At 39.8% G+C, this 12,142-nt stretch overlaps 1 protein-coding gene across 1 annotated transcript in view; it reads right to left on the minus strand.

Moving 5' to 3' along the window:
- LOC124580513 (molybdenum cofactor biosynthesis protein 1-like) overlaps positions 1-12,142 on the minus strand; it is a 60,371-nt gene that overhangs the window by 21,698 nt on the left and 26,531 nt on the right. The window contains exons 5-6 of the mRNA XM_047131261.1: positions 9,477-9,622; positions 626-711 (exon numbers count right to left, since the gene is read on the minus strand). Of these exons, the coding sequence (XP_046987217.1) occupies positions 626-711; positions 9,477-9,622 (232 nt within the window). The remainder of the gene's footprint in view (positions 1-625; positions 712-9,476; positions 9,623-12,142) is intronic.

A 12,142-nucleotide genomic window follows, 5' to 3' on the forward strand; every position in this document is an offset into this window, starting at 1 on the left:
GCTATTCGCATCCCTTATATACCACATGATGCTTGCTAAACAGCAATAAAAACAAAGAACACTAATGAATAATGAAGGAAAAGACAGACTGTTACTTACCATAAAGAAGATACCTTAGGCTGCAGATGGGCAGAATTAAAAGACACTTACATAAAGCTTTCAGCCACAGCCTTCACCAGTAAGTAGTAATCTGCCTTTTCCAATATTGTTGATATTCCTACTGGAGTTTCCATTGTTTCAAGGACACTGATGCTTTTCTGTGAGTGTTTGCTTTATGATGTTTTCTGCATTTTAGCTTTTTTTTAAAAAAAGAAAAAAAAAGAAAGAAAGAAAAAAAAAGATTTGTTGCTGGAAAACTTCTGAAGTCCAATAAAGGAGTTACAACAGCCATATATGGTTATCTGGTGGACCTTGCAGAACCAAATTCTAGGGCTGAAATATCTTGTTGACCAATGGGCATTAATCAGAATGAATACTAAATAAAAATTAAATCCAAGTTTACACAAAAAACACAGGTTCTATCACTGTTGTTTTTCGTTCTATTTTGCTCTTATGTTTGCTATGACTTGTTAAACAGAAATTTTCTTTCTATCTATAGAGTTACATTTGCTGTAATGTATCTTACCTCGATGTTGTTTCTTCCTTCTTCTCACTGCTGCCCAAATCATGGCAAGCAAGTCATCCTCACTGCATTTGCTTCGTATTGCATCTCTGAAACAACTGTTAAAACACCCGTTAAACAGTACCAGGCAATTACCACACAGTGAAATGTTGGTACACTAAAAAGGAAGAAAAACTTTGCAGAAATCTTCAACAGTAATCTTGTAGTCTGCAGTAGGCAACAGCAGGATAACAAACCCACTGGACAAGAATGGGAAAGTCATGATAGAAGTTACTTTTATTTTTATAAATAAACAGGTATCTTACACAAATGCTCAAGAGTGTACATAGGATCTTGGGCTGAAGAGGTGGAGCAGAAACTTACATTAGTTTTGTTGAAGAGGGAGTACTGGAACACAGCACAATTTCTTGCAAAATGAAGCCAAATTTATTGATAAACTCTTAATTAATTGCCAAGCTCACTAATGTGATCATTTTACGACAGGTACTTACTGCTTGGAGTATATGTGACTTTTCAGGCTTGCCTGATAGATCTGTTGCAAAAACACTTTGGGTTCCCCACCAGATAACATTATGCAAGTCCCTCCCTCAATATTTCAGTGACACAACGTTTTGGCCTCTACAGGTGGTGGTGATTTCCACCATCACTGCTGCAAGATGCAACTGGCAATTTCCACATGACAGCTTTGAAATTTATCATGTGGATGACTATGACCATCATATTTAGAATTCAGAGGATTTCATAGAATACCTGAAGATGCTTAAACTAGAACTTTCAGATCTTTTAGTTAGCTCAAATGTTATATCATTACTTACAAAAGTGCCCCTGCAGCCCTCATTAGAGGTTATTAACAGCAAGTTTGAGAAAGAAATTGTGGTGCTGTTTAAACATGTGCATACCTCATCCTATTTCTTATGTAACACCAACTACTTTAATCAAGTGGACAGTGTTCCCATGGGAGACCCTCTATTTCCCTTAGTAAATATCCAACATTCCTCCTTCTGGCAGAATGCTGAAGAGACATTTGTGGTGTGGCCCACATAATACAGACACTACCTATGTCCCTGCAGCATTTGCACTCGCTCCATCTGAATATTCAGTTCACTGTGGAAGTACAAAAAGATAGCAGCTTACCATTCCTGGATGTCACAGTTTGAAGAAAAGCTGACAGAACACTGGGGCATAGTCTCTACTGCAAACTGATACACGCAGAGTTATATTTGCGGTCCAAAAGTTGCCATCACCCTGCACAATGTGGTAGTGTCTTACACTCCCTGGCACATAGAGCACACGTGATCTCAGATACCAACAGTTTGCCTGGTGAACTGTAAAACCTAATAACAGTGTTGCAGCAGAACGTTTATTCTTGTAAACAGATTTGCAATGTGTTCTGAGCAAAGCAAGTTCAGTGTAGGGATGTAAATGAAGATACTTAGACAAGCACTGCAAATGGCTTTCTTGCCATATTTCAGTGGCATGTTTTCAAAAATAGAAAGAATCGCTAGGAGAAACAGAATCAAGTGTGTTTTTCGTCTACCAGCGAAACTAAGGAAGTGTTTGTGTTAAGTTAAAGACAATCTTGACCCTAGAAAACATAGATCATGTATAAGATCTGATGCCATTATGGGAAATCTTATATAGGGCAGACACCTCACATTGTGCAAGAACACTGTGTTCAACAGCACTGACAAAAATGCCACCCAGTAAATTAGTGGTAGCAGAGCACTGCCTGAATACAGGGCACCACACGTTTCCCAAGAGGCCATACGGTGGGCAATCTTACCAACAGGAATATGGAATTTTGACTAAGCACTGCCCAGAATCCAGCACTGACTGCCATGAAATTAAAACAGTAGAAACCAGATCCTCCGATGTATGACCTGATGCAGCACCTTGCAGAGAGTTAATTCAGCTTTTAACCACACGAGTGTCCAGAAGTGCAGTCATTGCCCACAACACAATAAGCAGAAGGCTACTATGAATGGCATTTCCATCCAACTGGGAGTGCCTGTCCACACATTCGTACTCCTGCTTCTAGCCTGACAAATTTCAATTCTGCTGTGCGAATATCACCAGTCACATCTTGCAGCAGTGATGACAGGACCCACCACTACCTGAAGATGACGAACAGTTGTGTTGGTGAAATATTGCGAGGCTTGCACAAAGTTATTCAGTGGCCAATCTGAGAAGATTTGTATACATTATTTTTCTGTGACACAGGTATTGTGCAGCAAAATGTGATAACTTTCTGCATTTGCCTTTTTGTAAATTTCAAAATACCCCAAAAATTGGTGAGAAACACTGAACATATGACGTAACCAGATGACATACCCCACAGCATGTGCAGCAGTCGGGGTTGAGTGTAAAGGAATGATTGAGCAGTGCAATACTTTCATTTGAGAAAACAGAGCAAATTTCAAAACATTTTGTAAATATGATCTGTTGTAAATGTAGATGTTACAAAATTACTGTCCCTGCTGTAATCAAGCAAAAGCAGTTCTGATTTTGTGTTTTTTGCTTCTGTCACTTCTCTTTTTGTTTACAGACATTAGTTAGTAAAGAAAACAAAGGTCATTTAATGGCGATGATGCTATTCTGAAGTTTACACTCATCTACTTGTTATGCAATATGGTAGGTTTTCATTGTACTGTACTTTGCAAGAAATCAAGGAAACTGCAAGACCGATAAATAAAATAATACACATCAATATAAATACATAATTGTTTAACACAATGAAAAAATACTGCCTGCCAGATGCAAGACGCAAATCCTGAACGCCATCACTAAAGTCGCACACATGTATCCGTAGCCACAACGATATGAATACTTGACTTGGGTTGGGATGATCAAGTGTGACAGACCAAGAGGCTCAACCACTGCAAGCATGGCAAGGTACATCATCTGGTGACATTTGTCATTCGCTTTTGACACATTTCCCAACATTTGTATCGTATCCAACATTTGTAATCCCATGTGTCTTGTATTAAATTACTTGTCTCAGGGTCATCTACAGTGCTTTGGAGGTTTTTAAATGTTAATACGCATCACCCTGTGTGTGTGTGTGTGTGTGTGTGTGTGTGTGTGTGTGTGTGTGTGAGTATGTGTGTGTATGTGTGTGTTTATATATATGAAACAAATACTAACAAAGAGATAGAGGGCCTGGTGAGTACTTACCTCAGCTCAGTACAGCCGATAGATACACAAAACAGAACAGAAAATTGACGTATCCTAGCTTTCGGAACTTCGTTCCTTCATCAGGGAGGAGAGAGGGGAAAAAAGTGGAAGAAGGGAAAGTGGATTCAGTTATTCACAACCCAGGTTATGAAGCAACAGGGGAAAGGTAAACAGGGAGGGTAGCAAAGATGGAGGCATGGATGTCAGAGGGAAGCCAAAGATATTCTACTGTAATTACTGTGCCAGCTTCAAACCAAGGAGGATGAATACAGAAGTAAAGAGGTACATAGTATAAAGATAAACACAACTATGTAGGATAAAAAGATGCGTGAATGGCTAAAGAGGAAAGGGAAAGAGGAGAAGACTAAAGAGTAAATGGGAGTGAGGTTGGTTAACATAGGTTCAGTCCAGGGGGATGGCGGGATGAAAGGATGTGTTGGAGTGCAAGTTCCCATCTCCGCAGTTCCGAGGTACTGGTGTTGGGTGGGAGAAGCCAAATGGCACATATGGTGTAGCAGGTTCCTAGGTCCCTAGAATTATGCTGGAGGGCATGCTCCGCTACTGGGTATTGGACATCTCCTAGGTGGACAGTTCGTCTGTGCCCATTCACGCGCTCAGCCAGTTTAGTTGTCGTCATACCAATGTAAAAGGCTGTGCAGTGCAGGCATGTCAGCTGATAAATGACGTGCTGTCTCACATGTGGCCCTGCCTTGAGTTGTGTATGTTATACCAGTAGCGGGGCTGGAGTAGTTGGTTGTGGGGGGATGCATGGGGCAGGTTTTGCATCGGGGTCGGTTACAGGGGTAGGAACCGCTGGGTAGAGAAGGTGGTCTGGGAATATTGTAGGGTTTGACAAGGATGTTACGGAGGTTAGGGGGTCGGCAAAAGGCAACTCTGGGTGGTGTGGGGAGAATATTGTCAAGGGATGATCTCACTTCAGGGCTTGACTTGAGAAATTCATATCCGTGGCGGAGTAATTAGTTGATGTATTCGAGGCCAGGATAATATTGGGTGACAAGGGGGATGTTTCTGTGTGGTCTGGGGGTAGTAACATTGTTGTTGGTTGGGGAGGAATGTATTGTTTGGGAGATCTGTTTGTGGACAAGGTCTACAGGATAGTTGTGGGAGAGGAAAGCACTGATATATAATATAATACAGGGAAACATTCCAAATGGGAAAAGTATATCTAAAAACAAAGATGATGTAACTTACCAAACGAAAGCGTTGGTATGTTGATAGACACACAAACAAACACACACACAAAATTCAAGCTTTCGCAACCCACAGTTGCTTCATCAGGAAAGAGGGAAGGAGAGGGAAAGACGAAAGGATGTGGGTTTTAAGGGAGAGGGTAAGGAGTCATTCCAACCCTGGGAGTGGAAAGACTTACCTTAGGGGGGAAAAAGGACAGGTATACACTCGCACACACACACACACACACACACACATACACACACATATATCCATCCGCACATATACAGACACAAGCAGGGTATATGTGCGGATGGATATGTGTGTGTGTGTGTGTGTGTGTGTGTGTGTGTGTGTGTGTGTGTGTGTGTGTGGCATACTGGTCTGAACTATGCAGCCTTCAAATGGAAGTTTTTTGATCACTCCTTATTTTGCACCCTGCCACCTTGGCAATATGTACCGCAAATCATCAGACAGACGACCTTCCTGCATGCTTCGAGCATCCCCTGGTGCTGTTCCGAACCAATGCTAATCTTTGTAACTGTGACGAGCAGTGTGCAGATTGCATCTTTGTATCCCACAAAGAGGTGACAGTTCCCAGTGGCATGAATGGTTACTGTTTATTGAATGTCACTGAGTTGGTGAGTCATTTGCTACATTGTGGCCCACCTGTTCGCTGCTAAAGCCATGCTAGTCAGTGGTAACCCCTGTCAATGATATCCTGTTGCCCATAGCAGTTCACTCTGCTGATTGTGGTAGTATTTTCCTTGAGTAAATCTGCTCACAGTACACCTTTGACACTGTGGTACAAGAAAGCCCAATGACTACACACCCTTATAGAATAAGTGTCTCGAGCCATGGTTACCCACGATATGGCAGTGATAAAATCACCCTGTGATCAACTGTCACACTGCAGCTGTAAGCTGCACCTCCTTTTTCAGAATACTCAGGTTTATTAATTTGAAGTAAATCAGATCTTTTGCAGGAAGATTTAACAAAAAGAGCACATCCACGAAAGGATGAAACCATGTCTAATTAACTGGAACACAAAATTAATAATTAGTGGTGACAAAGATCCTCTGCAATAAAAAATAATGTCCACTTACTTCATGTATTAGTCTTCAAGTGACAGAATATATGTAACTGTGTCCTTCTTATTTACACTGATTAAACAATGGAAATTCCAGGTAGGAATATCAACAGTGCAGGGAAAGATAGATCACTATTTACCGTAAAGAAAACAAAGTTGAACACAGGCACAACACACAAGCAAGCACTCCACGCGCGCACGCACGCACACACACACAGAGAAAAAAAAACTGCCAAGTCCAGCAGCTAGGGGCAAGCTACTGGAGTTGTCAGTCATATGTGTGTGACATGTGCTTGCCTGTGTGTATGAATGTGTGTGTTTCTCTGTATCTCTTTTGCTGATGAAGGCTGTGACCGAAAGCTTTGTGTAAGTGCCTTTTTAATTGTGCCTGTCTACAATGTAACATGTCTGCTTTACAGTAAGCAGCAATCTATGTTTTCCTATATTTTTCATTTACACAGATGTAATTAACAAATCAGAGTCTATTTATTCCAGAGAAGTGACAGTTTGTTCATGACAGTTCAGCACAAATCTGATTTTTTATATACAGCAAGGCTACCTATAAATTATTCTGTGTGCCAGTGTTCATGCTGACTATAGGGATTCACACGGATCATGTGTAATTTGACATCTGGTCCTGTAAACTTACTTCTGCTCAACGTGAAAAATTCTCCAATCCACATTTTATAATTAACCTGAACATATCAAATAATGCACCCTTCGATATAACTGCTTATTGTCCACTTCCCATCACTCTATTCCCAATGTCAACCCAATTGACCTCTTCTTCTAATCCAAAAACCATGGTTGACTCAATGTTTGCTATTGCAAGCTATTGCTATTGCAGCACAAAAGTGCCAGAGGCACCAGTAATGATTTATAATTAAAAATACTAGAAAGTAAGGCTCACTGGTCCGTACATGCTAAGACAAACACTACAAGTGTCTAAGACACCGCGCTCTCACACAACAAGTACAAGGTCTGAATACATTCCATTTACGATACACTAAACTGTTTCATTCACGGTGCAATATACATACTCTCTCCCCAATAAACAGAATAGTTATAACTCAATTGTTCACAAGTGTATATTATGACTCTTGCCACAGCTATGCAGTCAGTATGCCACAGGGGTGCCATAGAAAGGGATCAGGTTCAATTCCTTGTAGAGCCGGGAAATTCTGCTCGGTGGACGGACTGGAATAGGGTACACTCTGCTTGTAGTTCCAGCTGAGGAGCTACTCAAGTGAGAAGCAGTGTCTTCAACTTCTGGAAGTTGATAACAGCCTGGAGAGTTGTATACTGACCCCCTAACTCTCCATAGATATATAGTAGAGGACATCTCTCGAAGGGCATTGCGTGGTCTTCTGGGCCCAATGCAGAGTTCCTTTATCAATGTATATTGTATATCACCACTTGTACACACTCATCAGCACAGTACCATATTGTCTCTTCGCGTGGCAAATTTTTATTCCCTTGTTTCCAGATCAAGATTTTTCCACTTCCTCTTCTTCTTCTTCTTCTTCTTTTTTTTTTTTTTTTTTTTTTTCTTTTTTTTTTTTTTTTTTTTTTTTTTTTTTGTACCACACATATTCCACACGGTTTATGCTCACTCCTTCAATGATACTTCCTATCCTCCTCTAGTGTCCGAGTTGTCCCTGCTTTCCTGCGTGTTTGTTGGTTTAAACACCCTTGTTTCAAAAGAGAGTGACAGCTTCGATACAGTCTTGTCAACATTTTGTATTTTTATTTAGCAATTATTGTTTGAGCCTTATAGGCGAATGTCACAAGATATTGTCAACCACTGCATTCACTAGATTGGAATGGGGTTCATGGTAACTTATCAATTCATTTTTTAAGTTGCTGTTATCTTTTTCATCCTATCTTGGACTAGCTTTTCCATACTCCCACTCTATTTTACGTAGTCAAACAGTTATCTGCCCTTGCAAACTTGCTCCTTTACTACCAAGTTAACTAATACTGGGCAGCCTAACAGAAGTTCCAATATCCAGTCTTTCACCACAATTCACCTACACACACTTTTCACTCACTGATTTTCTTTTTTCAATGTCATAAATATTTTGCTTTCACAGACTGCTGTGCTATGAACATAAAATTGTAGGAACATCTGCCTCACAGGTCATTTTTTTTTTTTTTTTTTTTTAATTAAAGAATATGTTCCTTGCTTATTCCTATTTGCTTCTGATACATTTCCATTCTCACTTTTATTTTGTTTTGATCCATTTCTTTTTTCTTTGATAGACAAGTCAAACAACAATGGCAATATGTTGCAGCCCCTTGTGTTTCACCCTACTTACTACGAACTTACTTTTCTTAGCTTCCAATTTTATTAGTCATTTGGTTTTTAAGATACTTAAATTAATTGTTTGACCCTGTATTTTTATATCTTATTTTACCTTCGGTTGATAAAGGATTTCTGGTATGCTCACAAAGAGAGAGCTGATTCTTCCCACCCCTCACCCCCCTTACCATGTCCTGAAGCAAACTTATCGCCAAGTATCTTGCAGTTTTTTTCCTATTATTAATCTCTTAGTCTAGTCATCAATTTAAAAGTGTCAGTTGTTGGTCCCATTGTCTAATAATTTGTACATTTATACACATGAAGTTCCAATTTTTATTTGGAACATATAGACTCTGATAATCATGAATCACAGTTCAAATGGCTCTGGGCACTATAGGACTTAACATCTGAGCCAAGGCAGGATTCAAACCTGCGACCGTAGCAGTCACGCAGTTCTGGACTGAAGCGCCTAGAACCGCTCGGCAACAGTGGCTGACGAATCATAGTTACCATCACATGGACAGAAATATTGTGTTAACTTTATTACAACATAGGGACATAACTAAAAATGTCTTTACATAATTTCCAGTTCTGATTACTTTCCTTTAATTTAATCTCACAAATAGGTTAGTGTAACATGATGTTGACAGAGGCAAATTATATATACTCACAAATTATTTAGCTAGAGGTATCTGGTTTGTATGTCTGGGAGGGAGGAGGGTGCAAGCTGAAAACTTCAAGAAAAGATTACTCATTTCATACCTGCTGGATTTAACTGCAGTTTATCTCTTCCATATACCAACCACATACCTAATGTGCATGGCAAACAGTTTGAAAGTATTATTCTATACTCAGCATTTGGAACTATCAGTTCCTTAATGAGAGAGGAAAGAGGGATAAGTTTCTGAAGGTCTCAAAGGTCACTCGGACTCCATGACTAATGTGAGGACAAGAGGAACAAATGTGTCTATAAGAAGTTTTGGAATTTCACATCCTGGAGGTAAAATACTGATCAGTCTGTCAGTCTTCTAGTAATTTTATGGTTTCCTCACACGAATTTTCACTTGGACACGATTATTCTATGTTTCATCACTCACCTGAGAGATATCTCTGAATTCCCAAAGAGACACACCTTCAAATTGCCATCAGCTGTTATCCGTAAACGGTTGCACGTGCCACAGAAGTGTTCACTCATTGAGGTAATAAATCCCACATGTCCCTTGAAGCCCGGCACATGGTATGCCTGCAAAAAGAAATTGTAAGAAAATAGCTACTGCTGTTGTGAAAATACTATAAATGTGTTGCTCACCAAGTGGAGGAAGGAGAAAATGTGCATTAAGGGGAGTTTGAACGCCATATCCTGACAATGTTAAATTTAGTGACTTAACTTCCCCGTATTTCAGGAACAACTGTAGCCATTGACAAGAAACTTTTACAGGACATTAAACTATATGTTCTGAGTCTTACAATAATTGCATTTCAGCCACTGCTTTTGGAAATACAATTTTTTAATCACACAGTTAAAATTTTGTGTACTTTTTTGTATGTTATTCTAAATAATTTTATTTATACATAACATTATGTTCTTCTTTTAGTTCAGAAGGCTCAGGATACATACTGAAAATTTGAATTCGCTATTCGAATTAGTTACTGAGATTTAGGGAAAAATGCAAGACAAAATGTAAATTTTCAGGAAGAGTTTTTAAAGTTTTAATAGACTGTAACTCAATATATGCTTAACATTTTATTTTTAGTCACTCAGAAGCACCCTGCACCATACTGTATATCATCCTCTTGATCTTTTTTAAGTTTTTTCTTGTTTTCTTCTTTCTGGACTCCGTAGTGGCCAACTGTGCTGCATACTCTGCTTTACCAGTGCAAACCTTGTCCATCCATTCAAATTCTCTGATGCAGTTTGCTCCAGAATTAATTCCCATATGTTGTAGCACTTTCACGCTACCAATGTTGCCATCATTAAAAGCAATAACAGCATGACTGACCCCCACTTTAGTGTCTTCATTACAAGAAAAACATTTTTTGGTCTACATCTACATCTACATCCATACTCCTCAAGCCACCTGATGGTGTAGGGTACCTTGAGTACCTCTATTGGTTCTCCCTTCTATTACAGTCTCGTATTGTTGGTGGAAAGAAGCATTGTCGGTATGCCTATGTGCGGGCTCTAATCTCTCTCATTTTATCCTCATGGTCTCTTTGCGAGATATACGTAGGAGGGAGCAATATACTGCTTGACTCCTCGGTGAAAGTATGTTCTTGAAACTTCAACAAAAGCCCGTACCGAGCTACTGAGCATCCCCCCTGCAGAGTCTTCCACTGGAGTTTATCTAACATCTCTGTAACTCTTTCGCGATTACTAAATGATCCTATAACGAAGCATGCTGCTCTCTGTTGGATCTTCTCTATCTCTTCTATCAACCCTATCTGGTACGGATCCCACACTGCTGAGCAGTATTCAAACAGTGGGCGAACAAGTGTACTGTAACCTAATTCCTTTGTTTTCGGATTGCATTTCCTTAGGATTCTTCCAATGAATCTCAGTCTGGCATCTGATTTACCCACGATCAACTTTATATGATCATTCCATTTTAAATCACTCCTAATGCATACTCCCAGATAATTTATGGAATTAACTGCTTCCAATTGCTGACCTGCTATATTGTAGCTAAATGATATGGGATCTTTCTTTCTATGTATTTGCAGCACATTACACTTGTCTACATTGAGATTCAATTGCCATTCCCTAAACCATGCATCAATTCGCTGCAGATCATCCTGCATTTCAGTACCATTTTCCATTGTTGCAACCTCTCGATATACCACAGCATCATCCGCAAAAAGCCTCAGTGAACTTCCGATGTCATTCACAAGGTCATTTATGTATATTGTGAATAGCAACGGTCCTACGACACTCCCCTGCAGCACACCTGAAATCACTCTTACTTCGGAAGACTTCTCTCCATTGAGAATGACATGCTACGTTCTGTTATCTAGCAACTCTTCAATCCAATCACATAATTGGTCTGATAGTCCATATGCTCTTATTTTGTTCATTAAACGATTGCAGAGAACTGTATCAAACGCCTTGTGGAAGTCAAGAAACACAGCATCTACCTGGGAACCCGTGTCCATGGCCCTCTGATTCTCGTGGACGAATAGCGCGAGCTGGGTTTCACACGATCGTCTTTTTCGAAACCCATGCTGATTCCTACAGAGTAGATTTCTAGTTTACAGAAAAGTCATAATATTCAAACATAATACATGTTCTAAAATTCTACAACTGATCGATGTTAGAGATATAGGTCTACAGTTCTGCACATCTGTTCGACGTCCCTTCTTGAAAACGGGGATGACCTGTGCCCTTTTCCAATTCTTTGGAACGCTACACTCTTGTAGAGACCTACGGCACATTACTGCAAGAAGGGGGGCAAGTTCCTTCACATACTCTGTGTAAAACTGAACTGGTATCCCATCAGGTCCAGCGGCCTTTCCTCTTTTGAGTGATTTTAATTGTTTCTCTATCCCTCTATTTCAATATCTACCATTTTGTCATCTGTGCGACAATCTAGAGAAGGAACTACAGTGCAGTCTTCCTCTGTGAAACAGCTTTGGAAAAAGACATTTAGTATTTCGGCTTTAGTCCATCATCCTCTGTTTCAGTACCTTTTTGGTCACAGAGTGTCTGGACATTTTGTTTTGATCCACCTACCGCTTTGACATAAGAGCAAAATTTCTTAGGATTTTC

The sequence above is a fragment of the Schistocerca americana genome, unplaced genomic scaffold (genome assembly GCF_021461395.2).
Source record: "Schistocerca americana isolate TAMUIC-IGC-003095 unplaced genomic scaffold, iqSchAmer2.1 HiC_scaffold_33, whole genome shotgun sequence".
Lineage (NCBI taxonomy): Eukaryota > Metazoa > Arthropoda > Insecta > Orthoptera > Acrididae > Schistocerca > Schistocerca americana.